Source organism: Galleria mellonella, unplaced genomic scaffold, assembly GCF_026898425.1.
Source record: "Galleria mellonella isolate WM207_F2 unplaced genomic scaffold, CSIRO_AGI_GalMel_v1 utg40, whole genome shotgun sequence".
In the NCBI taxonomy this organism is placed as follows: Eukaryota; Metazoa; Arthropoda; class Insecta; order Lepidoptera; family Pyralidae; genus Galleria; species Galleria mellonella.
The window spans coordinates 4,473,811-4,494,454 of NW_026442094.1; the positions used below are offsets into that span (position 1 = coordinate 4,473,811).

The window sequence follows — 20,644 nt, forward strand, 5'->3', positions numbered from 1 at the left end:
AGACAGTTAATGGCTGAAATAATAATAAAATAACATGACATTACAACATCCGGCGAGACGTAAGCTTGTTACACGACTATAATATTTTTAGGGTACACATATATGTTTCAGTTTCTTTTCCATCATTATAAATGCCTGCATGCACAAATTTGAGTATATGGTATCGTTAGATTCCTTACGTATTTTCGAGTGATACTGGCTACAATTTTTTTCCAAAATAGTTATATTTTGGTAGGACAGTGGCATTTTTTTTTATTTACGATACAAAACGTACTTAATTGTTATTTCAGTGGTAATAATATCATGAAAACGTTTTATTTTTACTTGAACATAGTAACTAAAATTATTGTGCTGACCACATAGTTCGAAGAATCGATTAGATAAGACAATGATGTTACAAATTGATAGAAAATAGAAGTGACTAACTACTGACAATATTACTGGATATAGGATATAGCAATTGAATTTTCCTCTTAAAAGTTAAATGGTTAAGAAAGGATTTTTCAAAATTACTCTTAAAACGAAAAAGTATGCTATATTTATCGAAATTTTAAACAGAATCGGAAATAAAGATGACGAGTACCGTACATACAATAAAATAGTGCATAGTCATGGCATACTGCAAGTTTATTATAAAGTAGATACTTACTTACAGCCTATTAATTAAATAAAAAAATATATTGACATGAAGATTTGCAAATATTTATGCTGAGGCAGATCAGAACCAGTTTACCTCGCGGTTGACATTGATCGCGCATGCGCAGGTCCATTGCTCTCGATCATTTCCGGAACTATAATGATTTCCGTGATTATAGTAATATGGGATATTATTGGTTATCTATTAATTTGCTATGATTATAACAGCATTTATTATCTTATATTATCTTATTTGGTGCTTTTATGAGAACTCTTTTTTCATCAATGAATTTAACTTACCGGTCTTAGATTTAATAAGTTAAATGCTGTACTAATACTGATAAAATTTGCCATGTGCTTAGTTTGAATTCTAAAAGAGGGTACGGATTATAATTAAGTGAACGAAGTGGTGAATAAAAACTAGTCATATAACAAAAGCAAAGTGACCTTGTGGTTTACTATCTCGGCTTGTAATACCGGTGGTCGTCGCGTGGGTACAATTCCGGCCTAAACTTTGTTCTAATTTAATTTCTTTCCAACGAAATATGGGCAAGTTCAGTATTATGTGCTTTTTATAAATTAACTAGTTATATTCCGCATGTCTTAGTCTTACTTACTTACTTACTTAGTCTGTATGAATTAAGTGAGACAATATCATATGTATGTATTAATTTAGGATGTAATATAGGATGTCTTGCCATATACCAAATTTCACTCACATTCATGCAACTTATATTTTTATAACATAGTCGGTGGTCCTGGCATAAATAAGGCCATCCCTTCCTTTCCCGTGGATGTCGTATGAGGTGACTAAGGGAGGGCGAGCGATAGGTTCCAGCGTCCGTTTTAAAACATCTCCAAAGCCTAACTGCAGTTGCCAATATACCTGCCAAGCGTGGCAACTACTGGCGAAACCCTCCAAGGGGGCGGTTTATGTTCAGCAGTGGACAGTTGAAGGATGATGTGATGATGATATTTTTACAAACTTTCACATTTATAATATTAGATCCTTTCAATTATAATTACTTTGTAATTTTTGAAGGAACTCGGAATAGTAAAGAGCTGGCACTCCATCTGTTGGAAAGTAGTAATTTAGTTTATAGTCAGAAACGGCACCATAGGTATCACAGAATACATGGTGTAATACCTCTGAACTAAGCATGGGTAATATGGATTCCGATCTTATATCTATATATTCGGTTTCCCGGGACATTCATGCCGGAAAAAGGTCACCAACCATTTCGATATCGCCTATATCGCTCGGATATCTATTTATTTTCAAATACGTTAAAAGTATGTTTTCCAATATTATTTTTTCGATAACAGACTTTAAAAGTATTCGTTATTGGACGAATATATAGATATATCTATAGGTAATATATACCTACCCCTACTTTGAATCTACTATATAATCTCACTATTACATTTCACATTTTAAAATATAGTCATGTAGAAACATAGGTATTTATGTAGACTCATATAGTCAGGTCATCTATTGAGCAAATTATTTATTTACAATAAATAATTTAATAAATAAAATAAAGTAATTCACATAAGTTTCGAAATACATTCCATTTTAGATTTACAGTAAATTACAGTTTGATTGTAGGTAGGTGGGTGCTTAATTGTGTTTATATTGAATCCACGTAGACTAAACGGGACATATAAACCTACTTACATAATATATGCTGTTTCTATATGCGGGTGATATTTAACTGTAGGGCATACCTTTATGTAAGAGTCACTGTCGTTCATTTTTATTAGGTCCTGTAGTTTTATTTACTACCACCATTCATAAGCAAACGCAACACTGGAGGAACTGCAGGTATGTTACCAGCTTTTTTTAAAAGGAATATGTTCTTTTATAGTGAATGTAGGAATAGGTTTTCAGATACATAAGTTACACAAGGCTTGTGAGCCAAAATTTGAACATCTAAATACGTCAGAAAAATATTTGCTTCAATTACATTTATTTTTTTAATTAAATCGAAATCGCAAGCAAGTTCGATAGCGTCGCCCATTGCTCACGTGATAGCAAGTGGTAACTGTCACCCATAAATGAATAAATGAAGGAATGAAAACTTTTTGTTGTTCTCTTCTGTGTATTCCTAACAGTATGTACACAAACAAAATAAATATTTAATTACATAAACTTTACTTTATAAAAACAAGATAAAGAGGCTACAATGGATGGCCTTATCGCTAAATAGATCTCTTCCAGGCAACCTCATAACATATCCTGTAATGCCCATGGTATCCCACATGCTTTACCATTCCTGAGGACTAAAGTGTTATACCTGCAAAACTTAACTACCATATCCCAAATGCCTTTTTTGTTGGCATTCGCGTAAAAATATTTATATTGAGGAAAATCATATTTTATTTTCAATTTAACTTGAGTTGTATTTATCGAATAAGCTAACCATGTTTTTATTGGCCCAACCTAATCCACTTTAACGTGAAAATATTCAATGGAACAAATTGATTTTTCGATATTGTATTTACTAGGAAATATGTTGCAAGAATTATACAAACGTTAGTGTAGAAAGAATTATGATTTTTATTATAGTTTTTATGAATTAACTGCTTTACTTTTTTTTTTACAATGTATATAAGACTATGTTACATTATTGCGTCTTTATAATAGGTAAGTATATAAGAAGTTTTAATAAAGTGTATTATAAGGTAAGTTAATATAATACTCAAAAATCTTTATTTTTGATAAGCTGTATCCTGCGGTTTCACTCAAGTTAATTAGTATACCTATGAAATATCCTACGTATTAAATTAGGATAAAGTTTACTTGTGAACCAAATTTTACTCTAATTTGTTCAGTAGTTTTTGCGTGAAAGAGTAACAAACTTCCATCCTTGCATACATCGTTACAAAATTTCGTAAAGAGATTTCGTGGATGAGTGTAAATAATACATCATATATGTAAATGTATACGTATATATATCGCTAAGTATTCTCAACTTTAACGGCTTAAACGATTTTGATAAATGAGGTATCATTCGATATGTCTAATGCCATTGATTTACAAGAAAAATGTCGATGTGCGTGTAAGAGTCCATTTTACTAAAGTGACATTTTAAAGTATACAATAACTTTACTACTGTAAATCCAAATTTAAATTAGCTATTGCCATTATAAACATTATTATCTATTAAAGTAACAGTTGACTAGATATTTCCCGAGACTTTGCCCGTGTATATTAGGATAAAAAGTATCACGTATTTTAATCTACGGCGTGTTTTATATTGTTGCTCAAACATCAAACACTAACATCCAATCATTGTGTACAAATTTATAATATTAAGAAGGAAATAGGTAAGTATAGTCTGTTTCAATTTAAAAGTAATCATGTGTTGTTGCAATATTACAAATGAAGTTGGAAAAAAATTTAAACATTCAACAATCCTTTTTAAAAGGCCGACAGCGCGCCATAATCTAAAATTTCATCCCAACTATCTGGATAAGTGACGGTCCTCCACCGTGCGTTTTTCAAGGTATTTTCTCCCACGCACAACCACTCTTTGGAATCAACTTCCAGCAGCAGTATTTCCGAACCGAACCGACGACAACATAACCTTCAAGAAAAGAGCATATTCCTTTTTAAAAGGCAGGCAGCACACCTGCAATGCCGTTGGTGTTGTGGGTAATCATGGGGGGCGGTAGTCACTTACCATCAGGTGAGCCGCATGCTCGTTTGCCTCCTAAGTCCTCCTTGTCTGCTAAGCATAGCATTTACTGGCTAAGGGGGAGGCTTATGTTCAGCAGTGGACAGTTAAAGGCTGATATGATGATGACGATGATATTTTTCAATAAGGCTCTACTGAAACAAACTTATGTATATTAAGCGTAAAAATTTTAATTTAGTAAGTTCATATCACATTTTTCTGTTCGCAGTAACCCTCTTCATCCCGTTACCAACAAATCAACATTTTATTTGGGTAAGATGTTTAATAATTCAATACGGTTTTCTATTGGGATTTGCTGATTATTTCCATGTGCCTACGATTTATATAAATATTTATTGAGCTTGTGTTAGTGAGTTTTTGGGTATTATTATTTTTATATTGTAAATATACATATTATAAATAAACAAATAAATAAATAAATATTGTGTGTCGTATATTGCCGTGTGGTCCCGGTATAGAATGAGCATACCATACCCATACCTTCCTTTTCTCGAGGGTCGTAAGAGGCGATTAAGGGAACTTAATAGTTGAGGGATGGCAGCAGCGTCTTTCTTACATCACCAAAGACTAACTGTGGTGTCAAACCGCCTACCAAGCGTAGCAACTACTGGCAAAACCCCCTGAAGGGGAGATTTATGTTCAGCAGTGGACAGTTAACGGCTAATATGAGGATAATGATATTAATCAGCTCAGCGGAAAGTGCGAAGGTATGTCGATTTACAGTGGCAATAGTCTACAAATCTGATTACCTTATTAGAGAACATTTATAATAATAAATGTTCTCACAACTTATGTTCTATTCGAATGTTATATTCGAATTATTTTTAAAAATATATATTTTTAGTATTTTTAGGCGTGTACCAGCGTCTAATAACGTAATGGTACTTCCATTTTAGAGTGTTATTCCTCTGTACCCAGTATATTCACTGCCATATTTCACCCTTCAAACCGAAACACAGCTATGCAAACACAGCTGCTTCACGGTAGAAACACGAATGGGACTAGGTGCCCATGCAAGGTACAAGATTTTTTGTACAAAGTCTCCTTCTGGCCAAGTCGCTTGGCATAATCATATAATTTTTTTCTTCTTGTGCACTATGCTATTGCATTTTTACTACTTGTTTACTTAGTCTCCTAAATAAAATTGTATATATTCCATAAAAAACCCGATACGTGGCAAAATTATTGTAAACTCATACGGGAGTAAATTTTATAAGCATTAAAATAAATACATTATGTCATGTATTTATTTTAATGGTTATAAGAGAAAGAAAACATGATCACATTAATGAAAGACTAGATATTTTATAGACAAATTAGATAGAAACTATTGAAATGTGGAATCTTGTGTTTATAAAAAAGACTTGGTTAAATTTCTTGTTCTGTAAATAATTACGGCGGTTTCAATCGTCATAAAATAATTGGGCACAAATACATGAGTAAACTGAATAACGATTTAAAAAATAATTATTAAAATCAGTTCAGAATGAGTGTTAAATAATTAATAGCTTAAATCTACAAAGATTTCAATGGAACAAACTCGACAATCTCAGTGGTTTTTGTATTGAATATAAATTAAGTTAAGAATTTAAGATTGTGTTTCAAATTACACCGACTTCAACTTTAGTAAAACCAGTTATAATAATTTTAAAATTAAACTACTGGACCGATTTTGATAAGTTTTTTTATACAACTTAGAATGGCAAACAAGCTGACGGCCCAACTGATGGAAAGTGGTAACCGTCGCCTATAGACATGAGCAGTACCATGGACATAACAGAGTATACTGTTTCGCCAATGATACCCCCCATGCGTTGCTATTCCTGAGGACTCAGGTGTTATTCCTCTGTACCCAGTAAATTCACGCCATATCCCACCCTTCAAACCGAAACACAGCCATGCAAACACAACTGCTTTACGGTTGAAACACGAAGGGGACAGAGGTACCCAAGCAATTGACTTTTGTACAAAGTCTCCCTCTAGTAAAATTTCTATATTAATTAAATTTCTATAGGACCAAACTGTAAGTACATCTATTGTGACGGAAAATATTTTTTGAAATCGGTTTAGAATTAACAGAGTTAAGAGGTAACGAACAGAAAAAAATACATCAAATAATAGAATTGAGTACCTTCTTTTTTTAAATATGTGGAATATGTAACAAACTAGACATTATTTATTCTATTTAAAAGTGCATCCCGAGTGTACATTAATACGATGCCTCTTAGCGAAGTTGTACCAAGTTCCTTTTCCTCGTTAGAAATGAAAATGAAAATTGACAGATAAAATAAATGCGGTGTAAATTGAGATAGATAGATACGCGTTATAGTTTCCTATATAATAGTAAGTACAGTCAGTATCAAGAGTCGACGAACACACTAAGATATCCCAAGTCAGTAAACATCGTTACGTACAAAAGTAGCTTAACAAGGTTAGCACCGAGTTGGATGAACACTGCGTAAGGTCAGAATTAATGAAATATATATATATATATATAAAGTTATATATATTCTGTGGTATATAAGTAGAGGGGTTGAAAATCTTAACGTGACCATAGACTTTATACTGCTGTATCTATTACAGTTATTGTGCATCATATCTATGAAACTTGGTATTTTTACTTACTTCAAAAAAAGATTAGATTCTAAAATCTATTGTATTTTTAAGGACAAATTAGTTAAAAATTACGTAGTTTTTTCCTCGTAAATTACATAATTTAATGCAAATTCCGTGTGACCTTCGATCATCAATACCACCTAGATAACACTCCACGAACTAAAACAGAATTTAAATACGGCCATCGTCCGACTATTAAAAAAAATACGATCTAAAATTGTAAAAATACCGATGCAATTGGAATGTTAATTTTAAATGATAAAGTGTAGTTTTGTTTATTTAGAAAAACAGTAATTTTTGTTGATTAATGATTGTCAAATAATTATAATAAGGAAACTAATTACAAATAAGACCCCACCACAAATAATTCTTTATGTTGTGATCCCAGTTTGATATAATATATTATTATACATCTACAGTATTGATGATCAGGGGTTATGTATAAAGGATTTTTGTGTTACGTTCCGTTTCAGCCACTAAGCATGTGTATTCTGGCAGATTTATGTAATCACACTTGGATACCGGAATGCGGCCGCGAGAGGGGTGAGAACGGAACGCTCAGACTCTTCACTGACAAATGTGATATGTTGGAGTTCTCTTGCGATAATGATAAACGTGAGTCTTGATTGCCTTATCTTTGTTCCAATATTAGGATTAACATAGAATTTTTTCTTCCTCCACTAATTCTCATTCACAATAAGTATGATTCACTTTTATTCTATACTAGTCTTTCCTAGCAACCGGCGTATGTTTATTGATCGAGATTAAAGTAGCCCTTGTTCTCGATCTATTGAGAAGATTCCGTGCTATGAAGAGGGCTATGCTCGGAGTCTCTTTGCGTGATAGAATCTGAAACGGGGATGTCCGCAAAAGAACCAAAATAATCGACATAGCCCAAAGGATAAGCAAGCTGAAGTGGGCTGGTCACATAGCTCGAAGAACCGACAATCGATGGGTAAGAAAGGTTCTTGAGTGGCGACCACGTACGGGTAAACGCAGTGTAGGATGATCTGCCACTAGATAGAGTGACGACCTGACATACGTTACAGGGAGTCAGTGGATGCAGGTGGCTGTTCTTTATAGTCTATGGGGAAGGCTTATGCCCAGCAGTGGACGGATAATGGCTGAAATGATGGTAATGATATATCCCAAGAGATACATCCATATATACATATACTGCCTATATATTGAATTTCATAGTGATTGGTTAAGTCATTAAGGCGGTAAGTGGTAACAAAAAAACAAAATCACTTTTACATTTATAATTTTAGTAAGGACACGAGGTGAATCTGTACTATTAGCGTCTTTTTAAGGAAACAAATGAAAAAGCCCAAACAAAATGGACTGAAAAATGTCAAAAAATGTTAAATGGTCTAATATTAATATGGCGCGTTCAACTAATAGTTTATGATATGAGATTTTAAAAATGTTTTAACGTCGACTCATATTTCTTTGAGAAAATAATTCAGTATCAACGACACAGTTGTTGACCATTTCTTTAAATAGATACCGATGGGAGACTAAAAAAAAATCATACATAGATACTTTCTTTCATCAATGTTTCTCTACTTAGGCAATTGCGCTTTCATAACTTTTATTAATTTAGTAAGGTGAATTGAAGGTAAATAAATAGAACTACTTATCACCATCAGTGAAATTTGCAATTAGATTTAGTTTTCTTAAAGTTTTTTTTTTTTTAGTATATCAAACATGAAATACTAATTCCCTAAGGTTGACTGGGAGTGAATGCTTTTAGTCCGCCATATACACATACATGTATTAATCTATACTTATAATAAATCTGTAGAAAGGTCAATTTTGTACATGAAATAAATTTCCAAAATAACTATCAGAGGGTGATTAGTGATCGATACTGATGCCAAAAATGCAATCAGTAAAATTTTTGTCTTTCTGTCTGTATGTTCGTTATAGAAACAAAAACTACTCGACGGATTTTAACGAAACTTGGTACAATTATTTTTCATACTCCTGGACATGTTATAGTATACTTTTCATCACTTTAGTGAAGGGATATGTTAAAAATGTTCACCCGTGTGACGCCGGGACGGGCCGCTAGTGAATAAATAAATAAATAAGTAATAAAACTATTACATATTCTTTCTATTTCAGACTATGAGTTACTAAATTATTCAGATTGTTTTACTGGACCGGTTTCTTGCCCAACCGCCCTACCATGCCCATCTAATCCCACTTGTCCTAACCACCAAGAACATAAAATGGGTCAACGTAATTTAGTCAGAAATCAACCTAGAAGAATGGTAAGTTTACCAATAAAGTCATCTACTTTGCCAATGTATATGCTGAAAGGCAAAAGAAGGTATACCCCGATACTAAAAAAGAGGAAAATAAAGAGTATTATGAAGAAGGAGATTCAAAAGTATACGTCAATGATAAGAAAGAGAGGGTTCGTAAAAAAGAAAATGTTTGTTACAAGAAGCACGTTGATTATTACAAGCAATAAGAAAACAATTGTACTGAGAAAAGAATCAGTTATAAGGAATGGAAAGAAATTACTTAAAGTTATTAAAGGTATTTCAACAACAGCAGCGACTGAAAAACCAGTAAATTATGATTCTGAATTTTTAGTAAAATAAAAAACAAAATACAATAGAAAGAATTTTATTTAAAGTATGTTAATTTATAGATACTTAAAAAATAATTATTTAAATTATGGAAATAAAATTCTCATTAATTAAATTACAATATGTACAATATTTCAATTTCAACAATGTGACAATTTTTGCATAATGTGGCGGCACTACCCCGTCGTATAGCCGAGCTAATATATTGGCTAATGAATGCCACAGTTCTAGGGTTATTAGACTCATCTAATACTCGCTCGAGTACTTACACAATTTTTAATCATTATTTATATTATATATATGTATATATATTGCCATTACTAATACTTGTTTGAATAGAAAAACTATCGGAAGAATTGTTTTCAAAATAGCGCAATGTTTTCAAATATTCTATATTGAAAATTTTAACCGTTCAGTTGTTGGACCTGAGACGCTTAGTTCCAATCACCTGCAGAGGTGAATGTTCGAAGCGTAGGTGGTATTTATTAGAAACGATGAGTTTGAAAAACATAAGAATCTCATCCTGACTTTTGGGTTAGAGAAAATTAATTATTTATTAATACAGATTAAACCGGCAGATTTGTTATCTTTCTAATCCGAAACATTTTATTTAGAAAGGAGAGAGAATTGTACAGGTAAAACATTTTTAAATACTGTAAGATTTAATACTAAATACTAAATCTACTAGGCACATCTAAATATAAACTATAATACATAAAGATTGAAAACAAAATTAATTAACAGTAGTAACATGAAACTTCTATGTATTATACAGCAGTGCTTACAAAAGGTGGTCGGGTCTTGAAATTATAGATGATTTGAATAATGTTTTGATTAAGACGAACGATCTGTCAGCAACCAGTCTAGAGCTTATTCTTCTCCTGCATGAAATAACATTAAGCGTTTAGGCAGATTATACCTATATATGTTCTAGGAAGTAATAAATTACGTATAGTTATGATGATCCACACTATTATTATAAATATAAAAGTGAGTTTTTTTGTCACTTGGCATCAAATTTGATATAAACGTAGCATTTGAGATGTTTACTCCAGTAAATCAATGTATCCTGGAAGAAAGTCTTTAATAAAATCTAGTGTTTCTGTAAAAGTGTTATACTGAATATACGAAATATTTTATTGGTTAATGTAATTGTAAAAATAACCATAAAACAAACTTCGTATAAATGGAAAATAAACAATTTGAATGCTTACAACGGTTAAAACAGTGATGAATTGATGATTGTTGAAAAAGAACAATAGTAATTTTAAATTAAAATGTTATAAGTTTTATGAATAAATTTGCTAGAGAAATATGAAAAAATGTATTGGGAATTACATCATTTAAAAATACAATGGAATTGCCGATAGTGCTTGGAGCAACATTTAAAGTAATCGTCATCTCTTTAATTTTTACTAAGTCTTCGGTACAACATTTTGTATCAGTAAGTTTATATTCTGTGATACTAAAACATATATATAAATTAATCGGTAAGGTAGCTGATCGTATTCTGATATATTGATTTTTGATATGTTTGAGCAAAAGCTGGAAGATCATGTTCAATAGTTTCAATTGGTAGCAACTGTTAATTTTTTCGTTAGAAATCACAGCTTTAAGTATTTATTATATAAATATTGTTATTGAAATATATGTTTGCAGTACGATGATCCATGTTACTTGGCATATACATGCAATCATACAGGTATTTCTGAATGTGGAAGTGATATGGAAAATTTTGACACACGATTATTTTTAGATGCATGCGACATGCATGAACACAATTGTGATTATAAAAAAGGTATGCTGTAGTTATCATATTTATTCAGTATGCCAATAGGTATCTGTATATTAATAATTATAAAGCTATTTAATATTATACAACGATGTTTTATTTTATATGTGCCTGATTACAGAATACAAAATTGTTAACAAATATGAATGTGTTGACAAAAACACCAAAGAAAATAAAACAAATTCAAGGGAGACATTTTATTTAAAGAATGCTACAGATCAGATTATACCTAGTACATTTAAAAATAAAAATATACCTGAAGCGGTAATAACAACAAATAATACCACTTCAATTACAACAGAAATATTGTCGAAACAAAAAAGTAATATATTACAAGAGAATACTTCTCCTATGGAAAGTACTTCAAATCAAATATCTACTATTAATAGTAGTGTAAATATAAATGGTACCGATGAGAAAATAGCTACAATAACCACACTTGAAATTACTGATATTATACCGGATATATTAACAATACCACACAATTACATGACTAGTACCATAAATTTATTATCAACTGCACAAAGTACTACTGAAACTTTTTTAACATCAGTTTCTACCAATACGAGTTCTACAACTCCATCAATGGTTGCAAATGAAACTACATCTTTATCTACTGCATCAACTACTACTAAGGATCCTATTTTGTCTTTATATTCCGATGAAGAAACTACTGCTTTTGAGCGGAATTGTACTAGAGGAGAAAATCGCTCGACTACAATTTTTACCACAATAACTCAGCCAAAATGTATCACAAACTCAGATGTTAGTTGTGCAAATACAACTCAGGAACAAGTTAATGAAGATTTAGTAAAAGGTAAAGTATAATTTATTATCGTGCTGATATAATTTCTAGTTCTTATGATGTATTTGCTATAAAGTAAAAATAATTTTAATTGAATAATTATTATTAAAAAAAAAAGGATTTATTAACAAATATAAATAAATTTGTTGTGTTACAACAAATCAGATTAACAGTACAAATAGTTATTTTGGAACTGTAAAATCCACTTACGATATTCATTTGGGAAGATATTATGTATTATGGCCAAGATAATCTTAGTGTTTTAAATAAAGATGTGTAAGAAAATGTATCTGATTAACAGAAGATTAATAATAATGCTTTCACAGGCCGTGTAACAGAATCAGATAATTTACAAGGTATAGAAAATCATAATAATCATACATAATGTAAATAATATTTCAGATACTTCTACACAATTTGATGTGCAAGGTATAATTTTATTTTAATAGTTTGATACAATAACTAATACAAGCTAATAATATAAATAAAAACAGTATCTGTAATATATTTCAGATCCATTTTCAAAGAACGAAAGCATAACTACGACCGAAGCCGAAATTACAACAATCCTTCAGCATAATATAACGAGTTCATTTGTAAAGGAAACAAATTATACAAATCAGTCAAATATGAGTAAAGGGGATATTAATATGACAACTGAAGTGCAAAATTTTGTAAATGTAACTGAACCTTCTATACGGTATAATGTGACTAAACTTTGTATGAATACTTATCCCAAAGAATGCAACAGGCCCTTGACGTGGGAAACTACATTGGAAGGAGAGAGCAGAGATTTTTTTCAAATACTTAAATCAAAATTCGGCAGAAGAGCCAGATGGTTGAGAGACACCACTCAATGGCCAAGGCGTAGTAACTTTTTAATTAATGAAAAAAATAATGCATTTATTTTTGGCGATCACAATGAAACTTAAATATTCTTAATTTGTTTTTAGAGCTTCTGATAGAGCTTTGTACAAATTCATTGTTTTTTATTCAATGTTAGAGTATCAGTTGGAATTGAAAATAACACATAATGATAATGATTTAAAACTAAATGTACACCATGTGATAAATAGTTTCTTTTTACTATATGAAATATCTTTTCTTAAAGATATTATTATTGTTATATTATTTTTTTAAAATAGGTTCTCCCAATTAAGGAAGTTTTGCTAGTAGTTCTCACGCTTGTTAGGTGGATTGGCAACCGCGTTTAGGCTTTGGTATTGTTTTATGATGCTGCTGCCCATTCCACGACCATTAAGCTTCTTTAGTCGCCTCTTACGTCACTCACGGAAAAGGAACGGGTGGTCCATTCTATGTCGGGACCATACGGCGGAAGATATTATTGGTATCGAATTATTTAAATTCCGTTTATTTAAAAATCTTACTAGTTCTGCCGTCAAATGAAATAATTATGTGTTGATTGAACTTGATGTAGATTTGAAGAATATTTCTAGTTCGTGATTTTTTACAATATTTATTTAAAAATAGCTAACAATTGTTATTACAATAATGTCATTGTTAACATTGATATTGATTTATTGCGAAATAAAAACTTGTACGTATAACAAATGTATTATATAACAATAACAAATTATGAGAATACTGTACTTTTACTTGGCTAATTACTGTGATTAAATCAATTTGTCTATAGTGGCATTCAAGTCAAGTATATTCAAGATTACAGACGCTGATCTTTGTGAGAGCAAACTTTAAAGTAATGTCAAGGTACATGCATTGTATTTCTCGATGGTACCCGATAGCAAAATAATGAGCCATAAGTGCTATACCTATTATTGTTCGAAATCACGTGTTTGTGATGAAATATTGTTAGATGAAGGTATACGTAGAGTCGATTGCGAAGTTTTATCCGCCCTTAAAGATGCGAATAAAATGATAATGTTACAAGTATGTCGAATTGTTTCGTTGTAATGCCTCTAATGATGTGTTTGTTGCTATTATGTTCATGATCTTCTTAAGTTTTATGGTTCAGTATGATTTATAGTTAGGTTGCACTTATGTCCACTTATTCGACTTTTTTTTTATACAACTTAGAATGGCAAACAAGCTGACGGTCCACCTGAAGGAAAGTGGTAACCGTCGCCTATAGACATGAGAAGTACCATGGACATAACAGAGTATACTGTTTCGCCCATGATACCCCCCATGCGTTGCCATTCCTGAGGACTCAGGTGCTTTACTTTTATTTTTTAAATAAAATGAAAGTTTTCAAGATCAAACATAAAACGTATTGACACATCTAAAGATGAAACATTTAAAATTACTAAGAATGATTTATTTCAAAAGGAGTAAACGAGCGAAAAGTAAATTTGGTTGATATTCTTTTAAGAATATTAAACGATAAATTATTAACAAATTTTTATGCAGATAATAATTCAATTAATTGTTCTTTTATAGCTTTTTTAAGACTCATCTAGGGATCATTTGGCATTTACCAGTGAAGTATATGACGTTTGAACCAATACATGGCAAGAAACATACCTATACGAAAGTTATATGGATTTGGTTTTGCCTATTTGGCTACGCGACCCTAAAAAGTTCTGGCTTAATATTAATTTGTGTACATAGAAATTTCTAGAACATTTTATACAATCCACAGTAATTTGTGTAGGCGCGCGTTATGTTGTATTATAACAAGCATGCCGTAATATTTCATTAGTGAATTACCGTTTATAAAATGGCGTGGGTGAGGCAATTCCACAATTGTTATATTGCTTATTACTTACAAAGCTCGTCCAAATATCAAAGGCCCAATGTAATTGGGATTCATAAGTGGACATTAAAATATTCAAAGAAATATTTACTGATGTTGTGTATGAAAAATTGCTCTGTATTCGCACACATAATTATAACATGTTCTTTTTTGTCAAACAATTTCGGTAGAATTTTAGGCGATTTAAAAAAGTTCGATAGGTTTGCGAAGTTGTAGCAAATTGCTAGTTACCTATAACTAGTTATTCAATAGTTCTTCAGATTAAAAAAGCAGACGGTCAGATGGACGCTGTAATTGAAATCTACTATACACTGTACAAGACGAACTAACCTGTAATCGACGAATGTTAACTATTGTGCACTTACTTATGCTATTTTGAACTTTAAAACTTTACATTAGAGTTCATAATTATATTACTTGTCAAATTGTACTTTGTCTATGAGTGAATTTACTTAGGTCGCATATTAAGCAGTAGATACTGTTTGTATTGCAATGAACTTGGCCATGTATGGTATGTTATCTCGGAGTCTGTCGAAATTAAGATGTTGCCATATGAGTAAAGAGCAGTGAAGAGGATTGTTTATTGTATACAGTTACTAAATATTATGACCCAGCAAAACGTTCACTATTGTAAGTAGCAAGAGTAATGTTTATTTTGTATTTTGACATTTTGTTTAGTCTATAAATGCGATGACGAAATAGGAGTACAATGTTTCATCATTACCATCGCGTAAAATCGTAAAAGACGAGCAAATAAAATATGTATGGATGATATATATATATATAATATGAGCATTAAATGAATAATACATAATAAGCGTATTTCTTTAACATGTAATTTTTATTTAGATTTGATTAGAAATTTTTCAACTTGATTTAAACAGAATTATATATATATATATATATATATATATATATATATATATATATATATATATATATATATATATATATATATATATATATATATATATATATATATATATTCGTTAACTTATTGTATGTATTAATTCTTAGTTTGTATCTTTATTATTATATCAGCCATTATCTGTCTACTGCTGGACATATATCTCCCCCATAGGGGGGCGTTGTCAATAGTCAATAGTTACCATGCTTAGTAGGCAGGTTAGTAATCGCAGTTAAGATGACCATTTAAATTAGTGAATAAGGGAATTTAAATGGTCGAGGGATGAATAAGGCATAGTCGCCCCTTACGACATCCACGAGACAGAAAGGGGTGGCCCATTCTATGCTGGGACCACAAAGCAATATTCCATATACAGATTATTGTCATTACTACATCAGTGATAAACCGATTTGGATTATTATATTTTTTATCTAAAAAGATATATGTGCACTTTGGTTTAATAGATATTTCCTCAAAATCGGTTTAGTAATTTAGTTTTTAGACTAAAACAACTGGTTTTGTCATAGTTGAAGTCGGTTTTTTGTGGGACATAATCTTCAGTTACTGCATATTGCTACTAATATCGATTTCACCCTGTACTCGTATAGAAAAAAGTAGACAATACAGAAAACTGTAGCATTGAAGTTTTAATTACGCTTTTAAATGTAACTAAATTAATTATTCTAGTCTATTCTAACATTCTACCTGAATTAAGTTTCACATCAATATGGAAATTGGTATCTGCAGACCATAAATTTCATACCCGTGTGGATTTATTTATGTAAATGGCTTGGTAATTTAATCGAATTTATACAGCTTTTAGGTATTATACCGATACGTGACATTGTGTTTTTTTTTTGTTTACTATTGACAACACTATTGGCCTACATTTAAAAATGGAAGTTTTTTCCGCAAATTATATGCTTTTTTTACTCGAAAATGCACTTTGCACGCAATTTATTATTATTATTATTATATCACCCTTTAACTGTCCACTGCTGAAGATAGGCCTACTCCATAAGGAGCGTATTGCTAGTATTTGCCACGCTTGGCAAGCGGATTGGCAACTGCAGTTAGATTTTGGTGATGTTTTAAAAAGTACGCTGCTGCCCATCTAGTCGTCGCTTACGACATCCACGGGAAAGGAAGGGGTTTTTATATTCCTATTTTATGCTAAAACCATAAAAACGGAAAGAAAGCCTACGCATATAAAATTAATGAAAACTTTTTTCTTATAATCTTCAGTAAGGTTACAGTACTATTAAATAAAGAATAGAAAAAAAAATTGTACTAAAATACGGCTGCTTCGATTGGAAATGTGAGATCATAGTAAAATTATTACGTAAAGACGTAATGGGTATTAACTACTAAGTAAGAAAATAATTGAGCTGTCAGAATCTAATAGTAACATCCCTTTCCCCCTGGCAGTGTATGTCAGGACGTTGGACATTTGATCTTTGTTTGTCACCTTTGTGTTCATGATTTGCTCGGATTTCATCGAGCTTATTTTAATCCGACGTAGGCGAATTCATCGTTGTTCAATGTGAACTATATTTATATACTATATTTTGATATAATATCGTCATAAACAATTCTATTTGATACAGGTCTATTTTAAGATACTGTTATTAATATTTATAGTTTTTTTTATTAAGTATTAATATTTGTATTTGTTATTTATTTAAAGATATAAAAATAATCTTGTTTTTATAAAATTTTCACATATATCAACTCACTTTGGTAAATCCTAAGTTTATTTTACTGGTAAAACTTAAGATTTACTAATGTGAGGGCTTTTACAGTAATAAATAAAATAGATTTACAAAAGAAATATTTTAAAATTAATACTTTAAGTATGTATTTTATATAGCAAATTATTTTGTTTCAATTTAATATTTAACAAGCTTTTACACATTTGATACAAAAAATATTTTATATATTAAACAATAACTAACCAATATAGTCATAAATAATTAAAAAATACTTAAAAATAAGTAATAAGTTTTATTTTAAACAGTGTAGAATTAAAAATAAATAAAAATAATTAAAAATAAACTACTTAATTATAAAAAAGTTTACGTTCTGAACCTCGTCCAAAGATCTCTATAACACTCGCAGTGTTTTTATATTGAGTTGTTAGAGATACCCTTTGAAATGTGGCATGCAAATAAATTTTAATAATGACTTAATTATATATTAATAATATTAAAACCATATGATCGAAGTTCCAATGGAATGCCGCAAAGATTTGAATAATGTTGAATAATTAGCTAGTATTCGTACGGGTCAGCTGATGATCTTTGTGAAGGTTGAACGCCTGTGATGCCTTCATAGGCATTGCGCTTCATAGAGAATTGTTTTTATATGAATCAACCGGATACATGTTAACAAATAAACAAACCTTGATTTGTCACTTTTTTTTTTAATTACCAAACACTTACTACCCACTTAAACATTGATTAAAAAGTAAATCAACTGTTAATTTCTTTTTTTTTAATGGACAGTCAAGTGTAGACATGATTGGTGTGGTTTCAAAGTGGTGGTGGTGGGCAAACTATTATTCAATTTCTAAAGTTATTTATTTATTTGTAACTAGTGCTCCGGCCCGGCTTCGCACGGAAAGATAGAATTTTCGGAAAGATACAATTTTCGAAAATACTTAATATATAGCATAATATGTTCCTCGCTGGTAATGTATTGTAGCTTTTTATAGGCGAAAGAGTTTTTAAAATTGGTTGAGTAGTTTTTAAGTTTATCCATTACAAACAAACACTCTTTCCTGTTTACAATATTAGTATAAACAAAATACATAGCTTTTAAACTATGACACGATGATGTTATTTTTGGTATTTACAACCATTTACGGATTTACAGTAATAATAATTATGAGCTTAGATTATATATAATCTTAAGTTATAGGAATATTTCGTAAGATTTTGAGACTTTATTGCTGCCATATTAATTTTATATTTATGATGATCCCACATTTATGATGATCCCAATTATAATCGATAGTTATCGTTTAAACTAAGTGTCAAAGATATATAGTAAAGTATGTATCTTAAACTTTTTTTATGTCAATGGTAACTTCACAGATATCTAAATAGAGAAGATGGATAATATTGGGTGTTTTTTCCGAAATCTTTGGAGTTTTTTTATGGGGACCGGTTGTCGTCGTTCATTTGATAGATGTCAATTTAACACAAGCCTTCAATGTAGAAATTTTAATGGGTGATAATGTAATGGTAACCCCGCTTATACTTTTAATAACTATAACTCGATATTGATATACATTGGGTACCATCACCTGCGCAATTGTAATGATTACAATAAGTCTATTAATACGATTTTTCATTATATTTAAGAAAATAGTACTTCTTTATTAATATTATGAAGTTTATGTAAATTTTGAATTTAAGTTTATATAGATTTTTATATCGATACAAAGTGACTCGAACTTATATACCAATTGATGTATCAAAGGCTATTACGTCAGTCATTAAGCTTAGTACTTGATCAATTTTGACATTTGAATATAGAATACTTTTAAAATTCAATTAAAATAAAATCTAGAGTGGGATTTCAAATTTATTAGTAGTATGGGATTCACGGTATTTTATAAGTTTTGTATGAAAACAAATTAAAGTCACCTTCATAGGAATGACAAGCATTTTGTAAATGTTGCGGAGTTTCTTCGGCTACCTCCGCGAAAAAATAACTGGCATATATATGGGTAAAGGTCGATCAATTCACTCCTACATATGCGTCAAGTATGATATATTAATAGCTATGGATAATCTTGTATGCACTATTTTTCTGATGGCGGGATATCAATGAGATAAGATAGATGTTAAAACGAGGTATTTTGGACAATTGTTATGAATTTACCAGGAATTAATTATGATGGTTGCTAAGAGGCGCCGAGTGGAGGTCGTCCTAACGAACTACATTGTTATTAATGGGGCTGTTAGTTCCCATTTCTAAAAAATTTTCTCTCCCTCTCTAAAAATACCTTTTTTCTTTGGCAGGTAGGGGAAAATAGAACGGGCGATTTACGATCACCCGAACACATAAGAGGCAGAGGACGACTATTTCTTTAAGATTAAATTCGCTGTGAGATTTATAAGATACATTTATAGCTTTCCCACTTTCACAGCTCATTGCGTCTTATAGGAGTCAGTGATGGGGATATATACACCGGAATTGTACTATAATGTTATTCTGCAATGTCTAATTCGAATTTCACTAGCGGAACCTCGAGTGAATTCACACGTGGTAATCTGTAAACAAGAAAGATCGAATTTAATTAATTAACTGTAATCGATATCTAGATTTAATAAGGGTAAGTGTACATTTTTAGGAAGTCATTTTAGGTTTCAAAACTTTTTCATAAAAATTGTCTTTGCTTAAGCTTACATTATAAGAATTTAGAGGAAGTGAAAGTGAAAATGAAGTGTGTTGTGAAATGTAATACGAAAATGTATTTAGTATTCATCATATCATAAAATCAGTTTTTAACTGACTACTGCTGAATATATGCTTTCCTCTAGGAGGATTGTGCCACTAGTTGCCACGCTTGGCAGACGAATTGACAAATTTGACAAAATAGTATTGCTAATCATTAATCATTTTTTAATAATATTTAGAGTTGATGGCAATATGACTATAGGCTTTTGCTGAGCAGTGGTAAACGTTGCCTATAGACGTGAACAGCATTATAGACTTCACAGAATACACTGTGACGCCTATGATACCTTTTTTACGTTGCCATTCTGGAAGATTACAGTGTTATTTTATTTTATTTATTATTTTAAGGAAACGTACAGCTGTAATAACTTAATGATAAACTA

The 20,644-nt window shown here is 30.9% G+C and overlaps 2 protein-coding genes across 3 annotated transcripts; both read left to right on the forward strand.

Moving 5' to 3' along the window:
• The first annotated feature begins 3,081 nt into the window (after window positions 1-3,081).
• Window positions 3,082-9,568, forward strand: LOC116413811 (uncharacterized). Its single transcript, XM_031914724.2, has 4 exons — window positions 3,082-3,283; window positions 4,546-4,589; window positions 7,427-7,568; window positions 9,084-9,568. Exons 1-4 carry the CDS (start codon window positions 3,256-3,258, stop codon window positions 9,566-9,568), a joined length of 699 nt encoding a protein of 232 aa, XP_031770584.1. The 5' UTR covers window positions 3,082-3,255.
• Window positions 9,569-11,868: 2,300 nt separating this feature from the next.
• LOC116413806 (uncharacterized) lies at window positions 11,869-13,241 on the forward strand. Of its 2 annotated transcripts, none has more exons than XR_008253209.1 (3): window positions 11,869-12,165; window positions 12,480-12,582; window positions 12,667-13,241. XR_008253209.1 is itself a non-coding variant. In XM_031914711.2 (3 exons), exons 1-3 carry the CDS (start codon window positions 11,934-11,936, stop codon window positions 13,083-13,085), a joined length of 678 nt encoding a protein of 225 aa, XP_031770571.2. In that variant the 5' UTR covers window positions 11,882-11,933; the 3' UTR covers window positions 13,086-13,241. The 2 variants fall into 2 exon arrangements, 1 of the variants encoding a protein (XP_031770571.2); XM_031914711.2 differs by having other exon boundaries at window positions 11,882-12,165; window positions 12,556-12,582.
• The last annotated feature ends 7,403 nt before the right edge of the window (window positions 13,242-20,644 follow it).

What these genes read in the sequence shown, in the direction of transcription:
- LOC116413811 (XM_031914724.2), top strand. Translation starts at nt 3,256, where the DNA reads ATGTTACATTATTGCGTCTTTATAATAG. An exon ending in TTATTGCGTCTTTATAATAG is followed by an intron (nt 3,284 to 4,545) that starts GTAAGTATATAA and finishes TTCTGTTCGCAG; the next exon opens with TAACCCTCTTCATCCCGTTA. An exon ending in CTCTTGCGATAATGATAAAC is followed by an intron (nt 7,569 to 9,083) that starts GTGAGTCTTGAT and finishes TTTCTATTTCAG; the next exon opens with ACTATGAGTTACTAAATTAT.
- LOC116413806 (XM_031914711.2), top strand. Translation starts at nt 11,934, where the DNA reads ATGGTTGCAAATGAAACTACATCTTTATCTACTGCATCAACTACTACT. An exon ending in TAATGAAGATTTAGTAAAAG is followed by an intron (nt 12,166 to 12,555) that starts GTAAAGTATAAT and finishes ATAATATTTCAG; the next exon opens with ATACTTCTACACAATTTGAT. An exon ending in TACACAATTTGATGTGCAAG is followed by an intron (nt 12,583 to 12,666) that starts GTATAATTTTAT and finishes AATATATTTCAG; the next exon opens with ATCCATTTTCAAAGAACGAA.